Source organism: Danio rerio, chromosome 5, assembly GCF_049306965.1.
Source record: "Danio rerio strain Tuebingen ecotype United States chromosome 5, GRCz12tu, whole genome shotgun sequence".
NCBI classification, from domain to species: domain Eukaryota; kingdom Metazoa; phylum Chordata; class Actinopteri; order Cypriniformes; family Danionidae; genus Danio; species Danio rerio.
In genome coordinates, this window is record NC_133180.1 from 32,525,176 (window position 1) to 32,544,821 (window position 19,646).

Sequence of the window (19,646 nt, forward strand, 5' to 3'; positions counted from 1 at the left end):
AAAAATGCCAAATAATGAGGATAATGTAAAACTAATAAAGAGTAAGAAATCTAAATTCACTAGGTTTATTTTGCTATTTTTCAGGGTCTGATTATTTTCTTTGGCATTTGGAGTGGCGGTACTTCTCTGTTGTCGTCAGTTCGAAGGGTTTAGCCACAATATTGTTAACCACGCTCCTTTTGCTGTTAGTTTGCTATGAGGGAATGGTGCGCAAAAAAAGCCCTACCCCTACTTAATAATTGACTTAAGTACATAAACATACTGAAATAAAAGCAAGTTTCAGTACACGCCAACTTTTAAAGCTATAAGTTCAGCCAAAAAATAAGAAAGTGTATGCACATTTGCACTAAAGAAACTTTCTTAATCACTCCATGTCTCTTGGAAAACATACACTATGGCCAAGCTTATTCAATTAACCTATAGGACTTGTCTTTGGACTGTGGGGGAAACCGGAGCACCCGGAGAAATCCCACACCAACACGGGGAGAACATGCAAACTTCACACAGAAATGCCAGTTGGGACTCGAACCAGCAACCTTCTTGCTGTGAAGCCACCATGTCGCCTCATGTTTGTTTGTGGATAAATGTAAATAAATAACAGATCATGTAAAAAAAAAAAAAGATCATTTTGAGGTGAATTATTTCTTCAAATGGATAGTTATCCCCCCAAAAATTACCAGCTATTTACTTAAATTAACGAAAGCTGAAATCCTGTAACTATTGACTTCCACAGTCAGGAAAACAAATACTATGGAAGTCAATAGGGCGAAGCAGTGGCGCAGTAGGTAGTGCTGTCGCCTCACAGATAGAAGGTCACTCGAGTTGGCGTTTCTGTGTGGACTTTGCATGTTCTCCCTGCATTCATGTGGGTTTCCTCCAGGTGCTCTGGTTTCCTGCACAGTCCAAAGACATGCGGTACAGGTAAATTGGGTTGGCTAAATTGTCCGTTGTGTATGTGTGTGTGTATGAATGAGTGTTTGGATGTTTCCCAGAGATGGGTTGTGGTTTATTCAAAATATCTCCTACTTAGAAATAAAGATAAACAGGATTGGAACAAGTTAAGGACAAGTAAAATATGACAACATTTTCAGTTTTGGGTGATTTATCCCTTTAGGCAGGTTAGGTGGACTAGTGATTAGCAATTTGATATATATATATAGAATATGTCTGATTTGTGCATGATGGGGTATTTTAAGAGTCCAGTGCTTCTGTGTTGACAGTTTACTCTGTCTGAGAATGTCAGCTGCAGATGTAAATGCTCAACTGACCAGTCTGCTGGATGAATGGTGAACTTATATTATGGTTAAGTCATAGCACAGGCACTGCTGTAAATCTAATAGGTTATTTTGAGGCTCAGAGTATCCCAAGCAGCTGGGCGGGGCCATCCATAAAACCTGACTCTCTCTCTCTCCTTTTAAGTTGAGCACAGAATTTAAGGCTTGAGGAAAGTAGACACTCAATATGAAGGTGTGATTTTGTTAATTCAAAAGTGGATGAAGCCTGCATAATTAAGCCTGCATGACACAATCAATATATTGGGTTTCTGCGCAATGACCTCAATCAATTTTGGGTGACAATACATATAGTATATGACCCATCACATTTAAATGATCTATAATGTTAGCTGATTGTGCAACCTTTCATCTCATCTGAGTGATTTTTCACATTTTTCAGATAGCTACTGATGTTAAGAAGTTGTCCAAATGAGCTGTTTCAAAGCTGATGACCACTTCCACAAAAGTGAGTACAATGACCCACATTCACCATTAATGTTAAATTCATTTTATAAGAACATTCTGCTTACATAAAAGCTTATATTAGGATTTACATTGACCTTTTAAATCAACAAATTACAGAATCTAAATTACCATAATAATAAAGGGTTTTTGTTCCTTGAAAGTGTTTACGTGTGATTATGGTGTTGTATAATTATCATAAAACCACTGGCAAAAAAACATCTTGAAATGACATTAAAGTGCACATATTTGACCCTTTTTCAAGATTTAAGATAAGTATGTTGTGTCTTCAGAATGTATCTGCAAAGTTTTTACTTAAAACACCCATCAGATTATTTATTTTACCTTTCAGATAATTGAATTTTCTGCTCTGAACACAATGTAGCTGTTTTTGTGGCCTGTGCCTTTAATGCTAGTTCTCCCCGCTCATCGTTCCCACATGTCTGTCAAAGTGTGCACCAATCACCGGCTGCGTCAGATAAACAGCACAGTGTCAGACATGAAGGAAGCCGATCTCGCGTCACGTTTGTGACAATTATCACAGTAAGAACTTTCCCTATGATTATTTGATGTATTTGTTGCTGAGTTGATTCAAGCCTTTCTGCAATGAAGAGTCACACACAATGACGTTATAAAGTTCACTCACGCAGACAGATACACAGCAAATGTTACAGGATACACGTTAATATCCACTGCTTATGATATCTGTTATGTTAATCGACAAAATAAAAATAGTTTAACATCCAAAAACGCACGTCCTGTCCTGTTGATTTGATTATACGCGTTACTATGGAGACATGTTATACACGGCAGTCAGTCTATTCGGTGGGCAGGGAAACCACACTCCTACATCACGTTGCGGTGGGCCTCAAAATGGGAGGGATTTGGATCCTATTTTAATGTTAGCAAATTAAAAACGGAGACTTGTTGTCTTTATATCACCCCAATATGACTGTGGACACTCTACCTACACTATATTCTGTCCAAACAGCTTCCAAAAGATGATTTCCATCATAGCCCTGCTGAAAAATCCAGATTAAACCAGCCTAGGCTGGTTGGCTGGTTTTAGCTGGTCAACCAGGCTGGTTTTAGAGGGGTTTTGGTCACTTCCAGGTTGGTTTCCAGCCATTTCCAGCCTGGTCTTAGCTGGTTAGGCTGGGAGATAACCAGCTAAAACCAGCTTGACCAGTCTAGCAGGCTGGGAGCCCAGCCAAAACCAGCTATGTCCAGCTTAAACCAGGCTGGTCAAGCTGGTTTTAGCTGGATTTAGCTGGTCATTTTCCAGCCTGACCAGCTAAGACCAGGCTGGAAATGGCTGGAAACCAGCCTGGAAGTGGCCAAAACCCCTCTAAAACCAGCCTGGTCGACCAGCTAAAACCAGCCAACCAGCCTAGGCTGGTTTAAGCTGGATTTTTTAGCAGGGAGGTGCCTTTTAATATCAATATTGCAATAAATTTTGTGAAAATAGTCTATATAACAAATCAAAAATGATTTATAGCGATGCCTTTATAAATACAGGTGTAAACAGAGTATGAAATGTTTTGAGCTTTCAAACAGCTACTAAAAACCACCTACTGACCTAAAAGCAAAACGTTCTTTGTCCTGATTCTTCACAACAGTTGTTCAGCCTTTTTTTGTGACAATGTTTTTCCATCACCCTGTATTAATGTTCATTTTGAAGTATCTGTTTCTATTTCTTTATTGCTGAGGATCTTCAGAGCTGAAATTCCAATTTAGCTTTATTGAAAATACTTGCCTCAGCCTACATTTTTTGCAAAATGTAAAATACGTTGATTGTTTCAGATGACAAATCCTCTAGAGATTTGTCTCTAAATCCCAAACTTCCCTTCCCTTGTTTCCTCTGGGAAATTCCGGCCACCATTTTAAAGTGCATTCCACTTTAGCAGGTGAACAAGGCAAGTTTACATGGACATACCCTAGATTTCTTGATTTTTTGAGCAAGTCAGCTTTATACAGTTGAAGTCAGAATTATTAGCCCCCCTTTAATTAAAAATTTTTTTTTATATATATATATTTCCCAAATTACGTTTAACAAAGCAAGGAAATTTTCACAGTATGTCTGATAATATTTTTTATTTTGGAGAAAGTCTTATTTGTTTCGTTTCAGCTAGAATAAAAGCAGTTTTAATTTTTTTAAACACCATTTTAAGGACAAAATTATTAGCCCCTTTAAACTATATATTTTTCACTAGTCTACAGAACAAACCATTATTATACAATAACTTGCCTAATTACTCTAACCTGCATAGTTAACCTAATTAACCTAGTTAAGCCTTTAAATGTCACTTTAAGCTGTATAGAAGTGTCTTGAAAAATATCTAGAAAATATTATTTACTGTCATCATGGCAAATATAAAATAAATCAGTTATTAGAGATGAGTTATTAAAACTATGTTTAGAAATGTGTTGAAAAAACTTCTAAACAGAAATTGTGGGAAAAAAAATAAACAGGGGGGCTAATAATTCTGACTTCAACTGTATATGCACTCCATCATCACCTATATGTCCCAGAATGCAATGCGACTGTGACATCACAACCGCGTAGTTCCTAAGTGATCAAGAGTTTAGGGCATTCAGATGTTCATCCGATAGTGAACACTTGTGTAACATAGTCAATGACGTACATCCGAGGGAACAGGACAAAGGGAAGTTAACAAGTAAAGGGCATAAAAAATTGGACTGGAATGCAACCTGAAATGCTACTTTGACTACGTTTTGTTTTACCAAAAATGTTCAACTTGATGCATGTACAACTATATAAACTAAAGTTAGGAACCTCTAACTATTTATAATAAATGGGACACTTTTAAGACACTTTCTGGAATTGTTCACCCCCTATTCAAATTACAACTATAACCATTTAGCTTTTTATCTATGCAAATACAGTCAAACACAGTCAAACGGGCGTTAAGGTTCAGTTAGCACTGTGACCAGCGTATTCATAAAATAAAACATGCTCAAAGCTATATTACGCTGACTTTTTCTGACAAAAAGTCTTTTAAAATAAATCTCTCCCAGGTAACGACACATTTATATGAGCAAATAGTAAGAATATATGATAAGACAAAAACATTCTTCATTTAGAACAAGATTTCTTCGATAAAATATAAAAAGACAGATCAGTATTATTTGAACATTTTATTTTCAGAAATGTCATTTGAGACACTTTATTTACACTTAATATGCTTCCTATGTATACAAAATTTGAAGTGGACAACAAAATGAGACGTGTTGTCTTTGACCCATTTATGTCTTCAGTAGATGCTTTGTTTTACAACACAGCAGAAATCATTACTGGCAAATACATACGCAATAGAAATACAGCTGGCAACCTCACCGTGTTCATGTATTCCAACAGAAGAATAAATCCTCAGCACTGAAGCAGCAGAAACGTCTCAGAACGGCACTAAACACACTTAGCAGTAGCCTGTTGAACTGAACTGCTTCAGTGTCTGGTCTTGTGATGTCAGAATCACATTTGCCTAATTCAATAAGAGTTCCTTCTGTGAGGTACTCAAAGGTCAGGAAACACAACTCTTATACTCATCGAATAAATAAAGATGTGTAAAACATATTTGTTTATTTTAATAATTGGTTATAGTGAACGAATGAAAAAGCGGTCCATATCTGATGCAGACAATAAACAATTTATTTCTATAATTAACTGTACAGTACATTATAAAACAGTGCAGCACAACTTAAAATGGTCAAATGAAGTACAATTTACAGACGGTGTATGTTCCAAGTCACTTTTAAGAGCTGTTAGGTTAGGGCTAAAGACAATCCTCTAGTTTCTCCAGTTGATTTTATTGTTAGCCTATATTAACATGTCAACATGACAGTAATTAAATGACTTTGGTCTCCTCGATTCAAATATGAAATGCAGTATCAAAACCAAAAAGACAAAGAGACTTGAATGAGCCACGAATATGCATCTGTTCAAAATAATCTTTGCTCTATAAAGACCGCAACCAGGTGAAGACAAAACCTCAGCGCAATGAAAAAGCGGTTTTACCGAACAACCCTTAGACAACTGATTGCAAATGGCAACAGGTAAGGCACTTGCATGTCTGAAGAAACAAAACATCTAGTACTGAAATCAGCAGCAGGAGGAAGTACGACGAGCCATGAGCGGAAACAAAACGACAACTTTACTCTCTTTGGGAGGCCATCTTTTTGGCAATCTTTTGGCAAATACTTTTATGACCACATTATATGTATTTTTGGAAATATAAGGGCAAAATAAATAAATAAATATATAAAAAATATGAGATGCTAATTTTCAGTTCCAAATAACTGACGATTTAAAAAACAAATCAAGTAGGTTTCAAACTAAACATCAGAATATCAATCCTTTAATACAGAAGTGACTCAGCCCACGAGGATCAGATAGAAAATAAAACATTTCCATTAAAATCTAGCTCATATCTGATTTTCATTCTTTCATTTTCTCACTGACTTTCGCGTTCATTCTTGAAATAAAACTAGTTACTTTTGACAATATTGTATAAATAAAAACTATTCTCTTCAAATTCTTGCGTACACTTATTGCACAGGCCACTTTGCATATTTTCATTTTTACCAACAAAAGAAAAACATAGTAGACAACAAAGACAACAATAATTTTATAAATTACATAAATATATGAAAAAATAATTAAGGTCAAGTTTAACCAATACAAGTCATCTGCAACTTCTTTTATACATATCATACACCATCATGGTAAACTGAGCAAGTCCCTACACCCACAAGATAACACACTTCTCCACCTTTTATTACCTTAACTGTCATTATCAGATGCCAAGGTGTCATTTCGTATAGGAGACACTTTAAAAGGACCTTTTAAAGGACGATAGTGACTAATTTGAACATCCTCTGATCAACTTGAAGACTGCATTGTACTAATGTGTTGCTGCTAAAGCCTTTTTGCACATCACAGGCTACAATTTGTACAATAAACAGCTTAAGCTAAATTACATGACAGGAGCTATGCTCTAGTAGCACATTTCAGATGGAACTGACCCTATAAACACCGGCTGAGAAGCAAATTAGAGAACTGCGAGACAAATAGCCAACCACATTCATGTCGGAATTTTTCTCTGGAAATAGACAATAATTATGGGGCTTTGTTGATGTCATTTTTGCAAATGGCAACATTTAAGAATTGAGTAACTATCAAGGTGGAATAACACAGTGAACATAATCACGATTTTCAGACTAAACTGCCATCTTAAATTACTTTTTGTGGTGCGACAATTTGCTGAAAATTTTTTTTTAAAGGTCCCAAAGGCAAAACTGAACAAAAAATGTACTGAAATTTTCATGACTAGAGAGTTTCATTTTAACGGGAGCTTAGATCATAGATTTAAGTGTATAAAGCTCAAAGTTTTGGCCTCAAACTAGTATACATTTTTATTAAGCCACAGCTGAAATGGTCAGAATCTAAATCTGGTTCGGTTTTTATGTGATTAACTTTAAAAATAATAATAATAATAATAAGTATTAAGATTGCCTACCACCTTCTTTGCACCAACCAGCAAATTCTATGCTTTGGAAATGTCATTAGTAAACAAGCACTGCAAAACCCTACTGATTTATTTCAACCGTAATGATAATCTAAATCATTTGAATTGACCCCCCCCCCCCCCCTCAAGTAATCAGATCTGATCTCCATGATTGGTTCATCTGCAATAGTGCACCAAATAAGCTGGTAAACAATTTGGCAGGCAAAATGTCAGTAGTATTTGTGTTAATAAAAATACAAACCAATTGGCACAAAAATGTGTGTTAAAAGGTAAATAATGGAGATTTAACCATCGTTAAAAAAAAAATGGAAGAAAATCATTACGAATTTACCCAGGTCTGATTATACAACCTATAAATGGGCCGCACTCATATTAAAACCTTAACAGGTGGGGCTTCCTTCAGCAAGACAAAGAAAAGCGGTATCTATCAACAAAGCCATTAATGAAGGTCCAAGCCAGAGCATGCTTTAATATATATGTTAGTTAAAGCACGGACAGACACATGAAGAATGCAGTGCAGTTATGTAAAGGGCTGCTGGAAAGACGTCCAAGCCTGGCCTGATTGTTCTCATGAGGTGACTTGCAGCATCAGCCTCCACGGTCGCTCTCGATGGCTGTAGGACTCACTGAGAAAGCATTTCTGACATCTTTGAGTCAGCTTTTCAGAGTTAAAGAGAGCTTTGGAGAGCAGGAGGACTGCACACACAGAGCAGGCTCTTGCTCATCATAGTCAGTGGAGACTGTGGCAGAAAGTGAGAGGTCCTCTGTGGAGATGGCCAAATCCCCTAGCTTGGCCAGCGAGTTAGACCTTTTGAGTTGGGAGGACACCGTCAGTCCGGCAAGCCGCACACGGGTCTCAATCTCTCGGGTGCGCTGGCGTACCAAGCCCGGCTGAACTCTTCGAACTCTCTGAAGACTGTCGCTGCTGGAGCTGCGCACCAGGGACATGCCTGGTGGAGACCTTTGCTGGAGTTCACTGGAGCTGGGGTGCACATAGGGGATGATGTTCCCCTCATCAACCTCCATGTCCTCTGTGGTACTGTCCTCTACGCTCACATCCATCTGTTCGGACAGTGGCTCCGGTCTGTGCTGTGCATCTAGGTGTGGCCCCTGACTGAGCTCCGCCGCAGGCCTCTCACCACCCAGACTGAGCTTCAGGAGAGTGAGCTCAGCTGTTGGACTGCTTGAGCTCCCCTTGCTCCCCTCGTCCTCCCCCTCCATTTTGTCCTCAGTCTCCAAGGAATAAGGCAAAACCTGAGGAAGGTCTTTGCAGCTCCGCTGCTTCCGGTAAGTGTCCAAGTTGACCCGACTGGAGCAGCGAAAGCATTGGCAGTGCCCGCTGCTCATGTGATGCAGAGGGACAGGAGGAGGCACCTTGTTGATGGAGACAGGACGGAATTTGAGTCCTCCAGGGGCCTGGATGGAGATACTGGGCAGGCCTGTGTGGCGTGGCAGGTTAAGGCGATGGTTGCGACGTTCGCAGCGGCGGCCACTGGGTAGGCGCAGGCAGTCTCGGCACGACTGATATGAGGGCTTCACTTTGAAGGGGTTTCCAATGCTAGCACTGTCCTAAACCGATGAATACACACAGGCAGGGAGAATGCATGGTTAGGTTTTTCAAAGGTGTAAGAGTACGGGATGCTTTAGAGAAAGTAAAGCGTTTAGGATGGATTCACAGAAAAGAGCTCTTTGAGCTATAAGCTTGCATACAAGCCAGGAGAGCTGCCGCTACAGCTAAGACGTCATACTCACGTCAAAGCCAGAAGGGCAGCTGCGCTTCCCAGCCAGCCTGTTGCTGTTGTTGGCGTTCTCGTTGTTAAAGCGGTTCGAATTAGCCAGGCTCTCGTCTTCCCTCGGCGTCTCCTCGCCGCGAGCTAAGGCCGCCATCTCCGCCTCCTCCTTTTGTGCTTCCTCCTCATCTTCCTCCTCCACCGTGCTAAACTCCAGCCGCAAGCGCATGTCCTCCAAAGGCTCCAGTCGGCCACAGGTCTGAGCTGCTGTGCCTTCCCCAGGAAGGCCCAAGTGAGCCATGGGGAAACCTTCATCGTCAAGCAACGCGTCCCTCTCCACGTCTTCGATCTCAATAAAGACCCTCTCCATGCCTAAAAGTGGAGGACCCCGGACCGGCGTGGAGGGTTCGCTGTCCAGAGCGGTGTCTGAGAGACGCCGGAAGTAGTAGTTGTAATTGAGATGGTCTGTGGGCTCTTCTCCACAGCAGGGGGAAGCACTTGCTCCTCCGTGGCCCCAAGCCCTCTCCTCCTGATCAGGGTGCAGCAATGAAAACTGAGGAGTCTGATCACCACTGGCAGCAGAAGCCTGGAGACCCTCTGGTGAATACTCATCCCCATCTGGTTTCCAGAGTTTATTGTGTCTCTGCTTGCTACAATGACAGAAAAACAAAGGTACCCTGTCACCTCTTTATAACGTGAGAAGAAAACACACCATCAGAGAAAATTCTTAAAATGCAAATGCTACGTTTGCTCCCTTATTACGTTAGAAAGACTGTGCTGCCACTAACAATCGGTACGTTTTGTTTTCTTGTGTCTTCAAATTAGCATAAACCAACCTGAACCAACATCAAAATGTATGGTCTTTACACATTATTCACACAAATATTCACAAAAATAGTAAAATATTCTAGATAAAACAAATGTAATGCAAATACAGCAAACACAATGGAGGATTTTTTAGGTGACATTATCTTATTTTCCCACCTGGCATCTAAAATCCCCTCGTACTCGGCCAGCTGTTTCATAAATGCTGGATTTGGTTGTGCTATATTCCTCTTCTGTTTGACAAAATTGTAAGCCTTCTCAAGTGACCATCCATACTCCTTCATGGCATATGCAATGACAGTAGATGCTGAGCGACTCACTCCCATCTTGCAGTGTACTAGGCATTTAGAGTCGTTTTTCCTATATGAAAGACAGAGAGCAACAAGGTAAAAAAAAAACTTAGGGGTCCAATAAAGCTTTACCATGTAAAATGGCACAAGACATAAATAAAAACCTCTTTTTTCCTTCAATATCTTTAAAGGTAACTCACTTGGCTCTAACTATGAAGTTGTAGGTTTCGTTCCAGTGCGCCAGCAGATCTGTAGTCTCATCATCATAAACACGGACATTACAATAACAAAAGGTACCTGGGAAAAAGTTGTCAATCTCTCTTGTGACATTGAGGATATACCCAACCCTGCACAAAAATAAATGAACGTTACACAGTTTACTGCCAATTTTTGTTAAATAAACACAATCTTAATTCAGCACACAGTTAGTCGATACGTAGCAGCACTAACCCAGAGTCTTGAAGCTCCTCCAAGTTGGATGCATTCCACTCTGAGCCCTGAAATGAACGACAAGTACAACATCCTTAGCTTTATTAGCTTCAGAATCTTAACGCTTCAGTTGATTTTGTTGAAAACTTATTTAGGTTTGTGGTGGAAGTAACCAAGAATGCGGTTGAGCAACTACAGTATGACGTTGGTGTGAATTTGTTGTCCATTTAAAAAACCAAATCAAATGACGATTGTAATCCAAGCTTTTAATTTTCATAGAATGCATAGTGTAAACACTACAGAAGGGCCCTTAACACCACAATGGTGAATAATTAACTTCAAATTATGATCATCATTGGTCTTTGTGGATTAATTCAGAATCCTTTTAAAAAAGCAGCACATTGCATCAGCAAATCCTGGCAGGGCGCCCCCCTTATCTGTAAACTAGCAGTATCTGCTTTGCTTTTTAGCAAAAAAGCTTAAGCAAACAAAAACATGGCAGAGAAACCTTCAAGGAAGCTTTACCAGGTACAGATGGTCAAATATGAGCGTAGCCTTGTCCATCTGGCCCAGAATAAGCAGCATCTCATTGTCAATAAACTCTTTATACTCCCTCAGGTTGCAGCTCATATGTTGTTCCAGCTCATTTCGGATCTACAGAAGAGAAAGGATTTCATTTAATGCTCTCTCCATGGCTGAAGCATTCATGTAAACCACGGCACGAAAACCTCATTACATATACTGTACCTCCTTAGAAGTAATATTCTCCAGGTCCTGGAACATCATTAGGTTTCGGAGTTTGGTTTTGATCATACACTCTGTTCTTTCTCTCTCTGTTGGCCTGGGCATGATATGAAAGAACAGTTAATTTATGCCAAATCATAATGATTCAATCGTCTATTAGGATTATTTTATTTAGCTATGATTAAACTGCACTAATGTAGCAATGAAGATTTATAACATATTTATATTTTTAGTATGCGCTAATATACAACTCACTGATCAGAAAACATGACTGGAGAATCAGGCCGGGTCGTCTCCAGATCTGTCATTGCATTCCACTCATTGATACAGCTCTGCTCTGAGGAGATACAGCTCTCGTAATAGCCCACCCACGTCAGTGCCATTCCTCCTGGAAAATAGTTGTACCTGCGGGACACCTCGCATGCTTTGTGCAACACCTGCAGTGCGGACCTGCAATAGACAGCAAGTCAAACATTGGTTTATCAACAGAAAATAATACAACAACATGCAATTGCAAGAAGGTATGCAATTACTTGTATACTTAAACTTCCAAATTAAATATCACATAATTGAACGTACCACATGGCCTGCACTGACACAGGCTTAAAAACATGTAGTCTTCCTGCTGTGCTCACGCTGAAACCCCTAAGAGAGGAGATGGAGGAGGTTAAGCGTGTTTATTGTGAGCTATATTTTGTGATTATGTAGAAATCTATTAGCTGTCTGCAGGGTGATGCTGCTTTCTCAGTTAGTGGAACAATTTTACACCACAAACCAGTGGAAGATTCTCTCTGTGTCCCCTAGGTCACATGCACAGAGTGTAAACATGTCATTTCATACTGAACCTGTAGAGGTCAATCTCTGTATGCACACAACATTTATAGATTACTTTACAGGTGATTAAACATAAACAGGCTGACAGAGGGCACATCAAGTATATTTCCATGTTTAAGGTATGCTTAAATAATAAATCATAAAATAATAATAGTCATAAAAAACTTTATTTTGATGGTCCATTTAAGTATGAGTAGACCTTTGCTTAATATGTTATTACTGCTCCTTAAACAGACATTTAACTGACTATAAGAAGCAAGTACATGTCAACTTACACTAACCCCAACCTAACAGTCTACATATAATCTCAAGAGAATTAGTTGGCATGTAGATGCAATGTAGCTTAAATTCAACAAACAGACCATCAAAATAAAGTGTGACCAAATAATGCATTGAAACTATCAGATAAGTAAAAATTTAAGGTCTTAGTTCGGCCAAATCTGAAAATTTGGTCGTTTACTTATCCTTTACTCGTTTCTTTCTTCTGTTGAACACAAAAGGAGATAATTTGAGGAAAGCTGGAAACCATTGACTTTCATAGTATTTGTTTCTCCTTCAATGGAAATTAATGGTTACAGATTTCCAGCTTTCTTCAACACATCTTCTTTTGTGTTCAACAAAATAAAGAAACTCATAAAGGTTTGAAACCACTTGTTAGAGAATAAAAAGTGCTTACTTTTACATATTTTTGGGGGAACTATCCTTTTAAAGCAAGTTTGCAATTGATATTAAGTGCAAATATGAGGTTTAAATTATGTAAGTTTTCTAAAAGAGATATGATTTTCTGATTATTGATAAATGACAAGTAAAAATATATCAATAAATACAATTAAATAAAAACTGAAGACAAAAAGTACAGGTGAGAGGAGCTGAAGGAAAGTTGTATCTAAATCCCCGCATCACGGAGCGCCTGCAGTTAAACTCACACCTGTTTATCACAAACACCTTTGTCGATGATTTTTTCCCGCAATTGACAGAAAGAGCAAACATAGAAGCGTTGTCTGATTGACAAGAAGCACCTAATTATGTTCAAAAGAATTTAAGACACCAAATGGGATGAATTTATACCCTATTTCGAAAGTAAAAGATACTCTAATAGGCAGTGTAAACTACACAACATTAAGTGCAGAGTTTGGGTGAGAGGGGGCAGTGTTTTGATGCGATTCGGTTATGTTGTGGCTTTGTGACTGCTAGTGTAGGTTGCTGTGTGGTCAAAATTAAGACAGTTAAAGTAACACGGTTCATTTCAATTGAAATTAATTAAAATGAAACAAAATATTCATCTATTTTGGGTGTTTTTTGAGCGTTTGGGTGGGTTTTGGACAGGTATTGGGATGGAAAAGTTGGCTACATCCGGCAACACTGCACAGTGGCATCAAATCATTGTGGTTCTCAGTGAGATAGTTTCATAAATATTGATTTTATACCTTTTGTAAAACCCTCAAAAAAGCTTTTTTCCCCTTAATCATACTTTAAATTAATTGTAATTTGCTATTAAATTATTCCTATGAGCTCAACTAAAGTCAACACACAAACTGAAGTAGGATTTAACCTTTGTCTTCATGTGAACTTGGATATTTACCCATCTCCATCCAGATGAATCTTGGTATCGCTCCAAAGCGGAAGAGTCATCCCAATGGAGCAACTTTTACTACAACACACAAACATTTCTGTCAATAAAAAATTGTGACACAATATCTGTCGTTAATTCCAAAAGGTACATGGTATTTACCTATCCTTATCCGTGAAGTCCATCCCGAGTAGAATGTTTTCTTCAGTGTCTTGGCGGCCGTTTGTGTAGACAACTACCATGTACCGCACATGGTCCGTCCATCCACTTTCTAACCTAACGACCTGTTTATGAAGACAGAGAACATTGTTGTATGCACACTGAAAGCAGTAGCCATTCCTTCATGATGTTAGATAGTGTGCGTCACTTACTAATTTAATTCTATCTTCAGAGCGGAGGGTGTTTATCATTACTTGTAGATGCTGTGGAAGATCCCCTTTAACAAGGACAAAAAATAACAATGTGAGAATCGGCAATACACCACTGTTTTAAATTAACAATAACATCACACTGTAACAGAGGATCGCTGTCGCCTTGCAGCAAGAAGGTCGCTGGTTCAAGCCTCGGATGAGTTAGTTGGCAATTCTGTGTGGAGTTTGCATATTCTGCCCCTCTTCGCGTGGGTTTCCTCCGGGTGCTCCGGTTACCCCACATTCCAAATACATGTGGTATAGGTGAAAGTATGTAGTAGTATATGTGTATTGTATGAATGAGAGTGTATGGATGTTTCCCAGTGATGGTTTACAGCTGGAAGGGCACCTGCTGCGTAAAACATGTGCTATATAAGTTGGCAGTTCATACCACTGTAGCGACCCCTAATGTAGGGACTAAGCCAAAAAGAAAATGAATGAATGAATGTCACAGAGGATGTCAATATTAACCTTACCGTTGTGGGTTAACACCATTGACACTAAATTCCTTGACGAATAATTAGAAATGGCCAAATTTCCCCCACTAAATTCTCATATTCTTGATGCTGCTCTGTTGCACTCAATTATGCTGTGTTTGTTTTCACAATAGGAATAAAATGTTACATTTTTAGTTTGATCTGCCTCAGCAGTCTATCTGCGCTTGTCCGTGCCAAAATGATTAAGTTGGCCAATCAAATCACAGAAAAGGGCTTTACTGTTCACAGAAACCAAACATCAACTCCAGAAACAGTTCAACAAAAGCAGTTATTCATTTAATATTTCAATATGCAGTGATCCACTTGTAAACTCACTTGTTTGTTTTAATTTATAAAGTTATTAAATAATTGAAGTATTTCATAACCACATTTCACAAGACAGTAACAGTTGATTTTGACCTTATGCGTATGATTAAAGGAATGGTTCAGCCAAAAATATTAATTTGCTTTTAATTTAACAACACTCAGGCAATCCAAGATGCAAGTGACTTTTTTTCTTTAGTACAACATTAAAGCTAAGCAGGGCTGTGCCCAGTTCGTACCAGGAAAGGAGACCACATGGGAAAGCTAGAATGCTGCTGGAAGTGGTGTTAGTGAGGCCAGTAGGGGGCGCTCAACCTGCGGTCTGTGTGGGCCCTAACGCTTCAGTATAGAGAAGGGGACGCTATACTGCTCAAACGTCAAATCAAACTCTCGACTCTGTAGTTGTTAAAAATCCCAGGTTGTCCTTTGAAAAAGAGTAGGGGTTTAACCCCGGCATCCTGGCCAAAATTTGCCCATCAGCCTCTGTCCATCAAGACCTCCAAACCATCCCCATATCATATCTGGCTGCATCACTTTTCTCCTCTCCACCAATCAGCTGGTGTGTGGTGTGAGGTCTGGCACAATATGACAGCCATCGTGTCATCCAGGTGGATGCTGCACATTGGCGGTGGATGAGGAGATTGCAGCCTAATGTGCAGTCCCGTGCTGAGACCGTCCAAAGGGCATGTGCACGATTTTGAAGGGGGGGGGGGGGTCGCGCGTACTGAAGAGCGGTGTTGTCGCGCGCGTTCTGATCAGCTGTGTTGTCGTGCGCATACAGTAAAGGGGGTGGGGGGGGGGGGGGTTGGGGTGGGAATGAGTGCCCGTACACAAGAGCGGTGTTGTCGCGTGCCTACTGAAGGGCGGGACAGAGGGTGTGTCGCGTCGCAGGGGCACTTTTGATCATTTTGAAAGGGCACTTTCTATCCAAGACTAAAATGGGCATGTGCACTGCCCAGGTTGAGCCCTATGTGTGCACGTGCCTGCTAATGTGTAAAGCACTTTAAGTGTCTAGAAAAGCGCTATATAAATATAAGGATTTATTATTATTATTATTATTAAAGAAATTAGCAGAAAATGCTGTGCTTGTAAATAGCTTAATCTGATATTCAGATATGAAATGAAATGTGTTTTTGCCACTTTCACTGTTAAAGCTGTTGCTGGACTTGATTTTTGTGAACAGTAAAGTCCTCCATCTGTGATTGGACTGATCTTAATTTTGTGTTGACTTAATGACACAGTTAGACTGCTGAGGCACACCTTGCCAAAATGTGAGGGTTTATTTTCCAGTTTACTACATATCATTCCCTTATTAATACAATAAAGTAAGGTTTAAGTTGTACAAATGAACATGATTTCTACTCAAAGCAATTGTGAAATATCAATAAACATTAATTTACAAATAACTGTAGTAAATGTTATATATTAATATCTATCTTGAGTAATACATTTTGGCTTAATTTACTTTATATATAAGGGGTCGTCACAGTGGAATAAACCGCCAACTTATCCAGCTTATGTTTTACACATCAGATGCCCTTACAGCTGCAACCCAGTACTGGGAAACACTCATACACTCTCGCATTCATACATACACTACCACCAATTTAGTTTATTCAATTCTCCTATAGCGCATGTGTTTGGACTGTGGGGGAAACCAGAGCACCTGAAGGAAACCCACGCCAACATGGGGACAACATGCAAACTCAACACAGAAATGCCAACTGACCCAACTGGGACTCGAACTGAGCCACCGTTACTTCATATATCTTTTTAATTTTTTTTAAGAACGAAAGGTCCATCCTAAAGAACTAGTCCAGCTCAGTGTTGGAGACATGGTTGTTTCCTTGTGGTTTACCTGCGTTTTTATGATGTGTGGGTGTTCTGGGCTCTTGTGCACTGCTGCCTTGTTGTAAAAACAGAGCTGCCCCTTTTACCATGAAGAAACTTTCACTCAGGCTGAAATGGGCCACACACACACAATTATGCACACACTCCAAAGTCAAGATTAATTATCATTGTTAAAAAGGAGGAATGGATTAAATAAGATGACTAAAAATAGCACCGACCTTAGGTTTGCCTTTCGATCATCTTCACTGCCGACATCCTGAACGATTAAACAGAAACAGAATTACAAAAACAAACCTGGAAGAAAATATTTTGTATGAATTTACATGTATACATCAACTCATCACCATCTACAGCATTAATTTCAGGCTGTTTGGTTAGGATGTATTCTGAAATTCAAGCCCTAAACTAAAGACTTTAAATAGTATGCGCGTTACATTTAATGCTAAACAAAAACAACTGGGATAGATGTGGGGCACATTAAAAGCTGAAAGCCCAAGGGATGTACATTGCTGTGGGTTTATGCTATAGTAAGCTTGCTCGTTAGTGTGCTGTCTCTAAGAAACATGAACAGCAGAATCTTGGGGGAAGATATGACAATATTCAGGGTGCCATGATTGGTCACCAGGCAGAGTATCTATTCAATGACATCATTGCAGTGAGAGTACTGAGAATAGTGAAGATAAGATTCGGTTCCTTCGAACAGTTCGGTTCACAAAATGATTCAACCACCCTATTGGAGCATAACGTCACTGCGTCATCACGTGGCTCTTGTTAAATACTTTAACCCTAACCCAAAAACATATGTAAACACATGACTGTTATTCTCATTACGTTTGATTAAAAAGCCTGTTAACTGTCATTTTATTTGCTCTCGGTATAAAGATTTAGATGAATTAATTTAAACACAATATAGAATCTGCATTTATGTTAAACAATAATAATGATTTGGCGGGGAAGTGTTCGCATGCGTTGAAATGAAATGCTAATATTAAATCTATGTTATGTGTACGGTTTATTGCAGTAAAACGCTTATGATATGTGAAATGTCCGATAATTATTTGTAATATCTAACTTACTATTCGATAAACAGAAACTTCTCTTTAAAACTTAAAATTCTAGATGTCTCTCATCTCTTTACGAATCGCTTGCCCAGTTCGACTCTATGAACGATTCGTTTACGAGAACAGCCGAACCCTCAAGAAGAAGTATCCTATATTATACCAAGAAAGTGCTGTGAAGCATGTTTGTGGAGCGGCTGAACTGTCTGACTGCATTAACAAGGTAGCCTATTTATTACCACTTTAATCCACGACATAAACAAGACGTTACCAAATGTAGGGCACGACAAACATTTCAATTTGAACCGCACCATGTGCATTTTAACCACATAATGTACACAAACACCATTTCAATTGTGTATTGGTATGCTTTGTTTTGTTTGACCATATCAAGTTAATCTTCATCCTCGCGCGCGCGCTCTCTCATTCATTCAAGCCGCCCGAAAACAAGCTCACGCCTAATGTGAGAAGTTCACCGTGCGCCTCTACACGGCGGGCTGAACTCGGTGACTCCTACAGCTGACATCGCATTCGCACATCCTCAGAAAAGAGGAATTACCCGGGAGCAACAGGCCCGGCTAACATTAGCGGTTCAGGCGCTATTTACACATGCATTTCCCCGGCCGGTGTAGTCAGCAGCCTCCTCTCTCTCACTCACCTCCCCCGCGGTGGTGCTGGCTGAGGATGCGGCGCTGGGTGTCGGGGAGCGCTGCAGAGTCACCAGAGCCATGGCTGCGCTGCGGAGCCTTCAGCAAAACCGCACAGGCGATCCGCTCCGGTCCCTTCCCCACAGCACACGCCGAGATCTCCTGTTCCGCGCCCGCCCGCCCGCTCGCCAGCCACGGGGTTAATGCATTCACAGGCGCATTAAATCTATTTAGCGGAGCGATAAACCCATCATCGGCTTTGTCATCCAACTCGGCGGTTCTGCAAATTCTCATTCACGCCGCGACGATGCCGATAAACAGCGGTCTGCGCTCTCTATCTTCCCGGCTGGACCGTTGATTTAGTGGTCAGACATAATGGACCGTGATTCGGGACCGCCGTCAGTGGTTGGTGTAGTTGTGTGATCGTCTGCGTTAGATATGGGCTTGTGGGCCAACCGCGTGAAGGTGACTTGCACTTCTCCCTGACAACAGTGCATCCTATGCAGACTCAACACCCAATCATCCACATACTACTGGAGCCCTGTGATGTAGACTGACTCAAAACCAACGTAATGCTGGATCGCGGGATTTTTCCCCCCTTCCTCCCTGTGACGAAGACAAATTTGTATGGTTCAGCAGTCAAAGATGGAGCTGAGTGTGTAAACCGTGTTTGTGTTGAATCTCTAGTCAAATTATCCATCACAAATAAGCAGGTTTTGTGTGTCTTGGTCCATGTACCCTGCTGGTTAAAGCCTGTAATGTAACAATAATTGCTGACTTTATATTTACAGATATAAATGTTTTTTATGTGTTATTATAATATATATTTATATGTGCAATCAAACATTATGTAGAGCAAGAACGCCCCTCCCCCTGCAGTCAGTCAGTCAGTAAACAACAAAACATGGCAACTTAAGTCTAATCAGTGGCAATTGTGAGGAAACTACACAAAACAATTTAATCTTGAGGAAATATCACATGACAGGACAGAGTAATATTCATATTTATTCTAATGCAGAGCTTCTGGAACTCATTAAATATCATTTTAACATAACAGTTTAACCCTAACACTGTAGTCATTAACACTGTAAATGACGATTGTCATTTATTAGGCAAATAACAAACTGGCCAGTACATTAAACTTACCCCAGTCTCAGAATGTGAGCATTTGAATAA

The 19,646-nt window shown here is 39.8% G+C and overlaps 3 protein-coding genes across 12 annotated transcripts in view; 2 read left to right on the forward strand and 1 right to left on the reverse strand.

The window, feature by feature from the left end:
* Positions 1-19,646, forward strand: part of ungb (uracil DNA glycosylase b) — a 51,556-nt gene that overhangs the window by 9,566 nt on the left and 22,344 nt on the right. For 4 of the 9 annotated variants that reach the window (XM_073952292.1, XM_073952296.1, XM_073952299.1 and 1 more), the window contains exons 2-3: positions 1,675-1,740; positions 2,189-2,279. The gene's annotated coding sequence lies outside the window, so the exon portion shown is untranslated. Of the gene's footprint in view, positions 1-1,441; positions 1,468-1,673; positions 1,741-2,088; positions 2,280-17,982; positions 18,047-19,646 lie in introns of those variants that run through there. The other 5 variants (XM_073952295.1, XM_073952294.1, XM_073952293.1 and 2 more) reach the window with 5 other exon arrangements.
* Positions 5,389-19,025, reverse strand: ssh1b (slingshot protein phosphatase 1b). 2 transcript variants are annotated; one of them, XM_073952279.1, is made up of 15 exons: positions 18,482-19,025; positions 16,984-17,021; positions 16,773-16,873; positions 14,076-14,140; positions 13,867-13,988; positions 13,717-13,785; positions 11,880-11,945; positions 11,556-11,750; positions 11,304-11,397; positions 11,082-11,210; positions 10,578-10,624; positions 10,328-10,474; positions 9,997-10,197; positions 9,035-9,662; positions 5,389-8,846 (listed from the first exon to the last, which is right to left on the reverse strand). In XM_073952279.1, exons 1-15 carry the CDS (start codon positions 18,551-18,553, stop codon positions 8,841-8,843), a joined length of 1,980 nt encoding a protein of 659 aa, XP_073808380.1. In that variant the 5' UTR covers positions 18,554-19,025; the 3' UTR covers positions 5,389-8,840. The 2 variants fall into 2 exon arrangements, with proteins under 2 accessions (XP_073808380.1, XP_021332184.1); XM_021476509.3 differs by having other exon boundaries at positions 5,389-8,851.
* The window catches only part of myo1hb (myosin IHb), a 55,141-nt gene continuing 52,925 nt past the window's right edge, over positions 17,431-19,646 (forward strand). Inside the window, exon 1 of the mRNA XM_073952275.1 lies at positions 17,431-18,046. Coding sequence (XP_073808376.1) covers positions 17,885-18,046 — 162 coding nt within the window. The 5' untranslated portion in view covers positions 17,431-17,884. The remainder of the gene's footprint in view (positions 18,047-19,646) is intronic.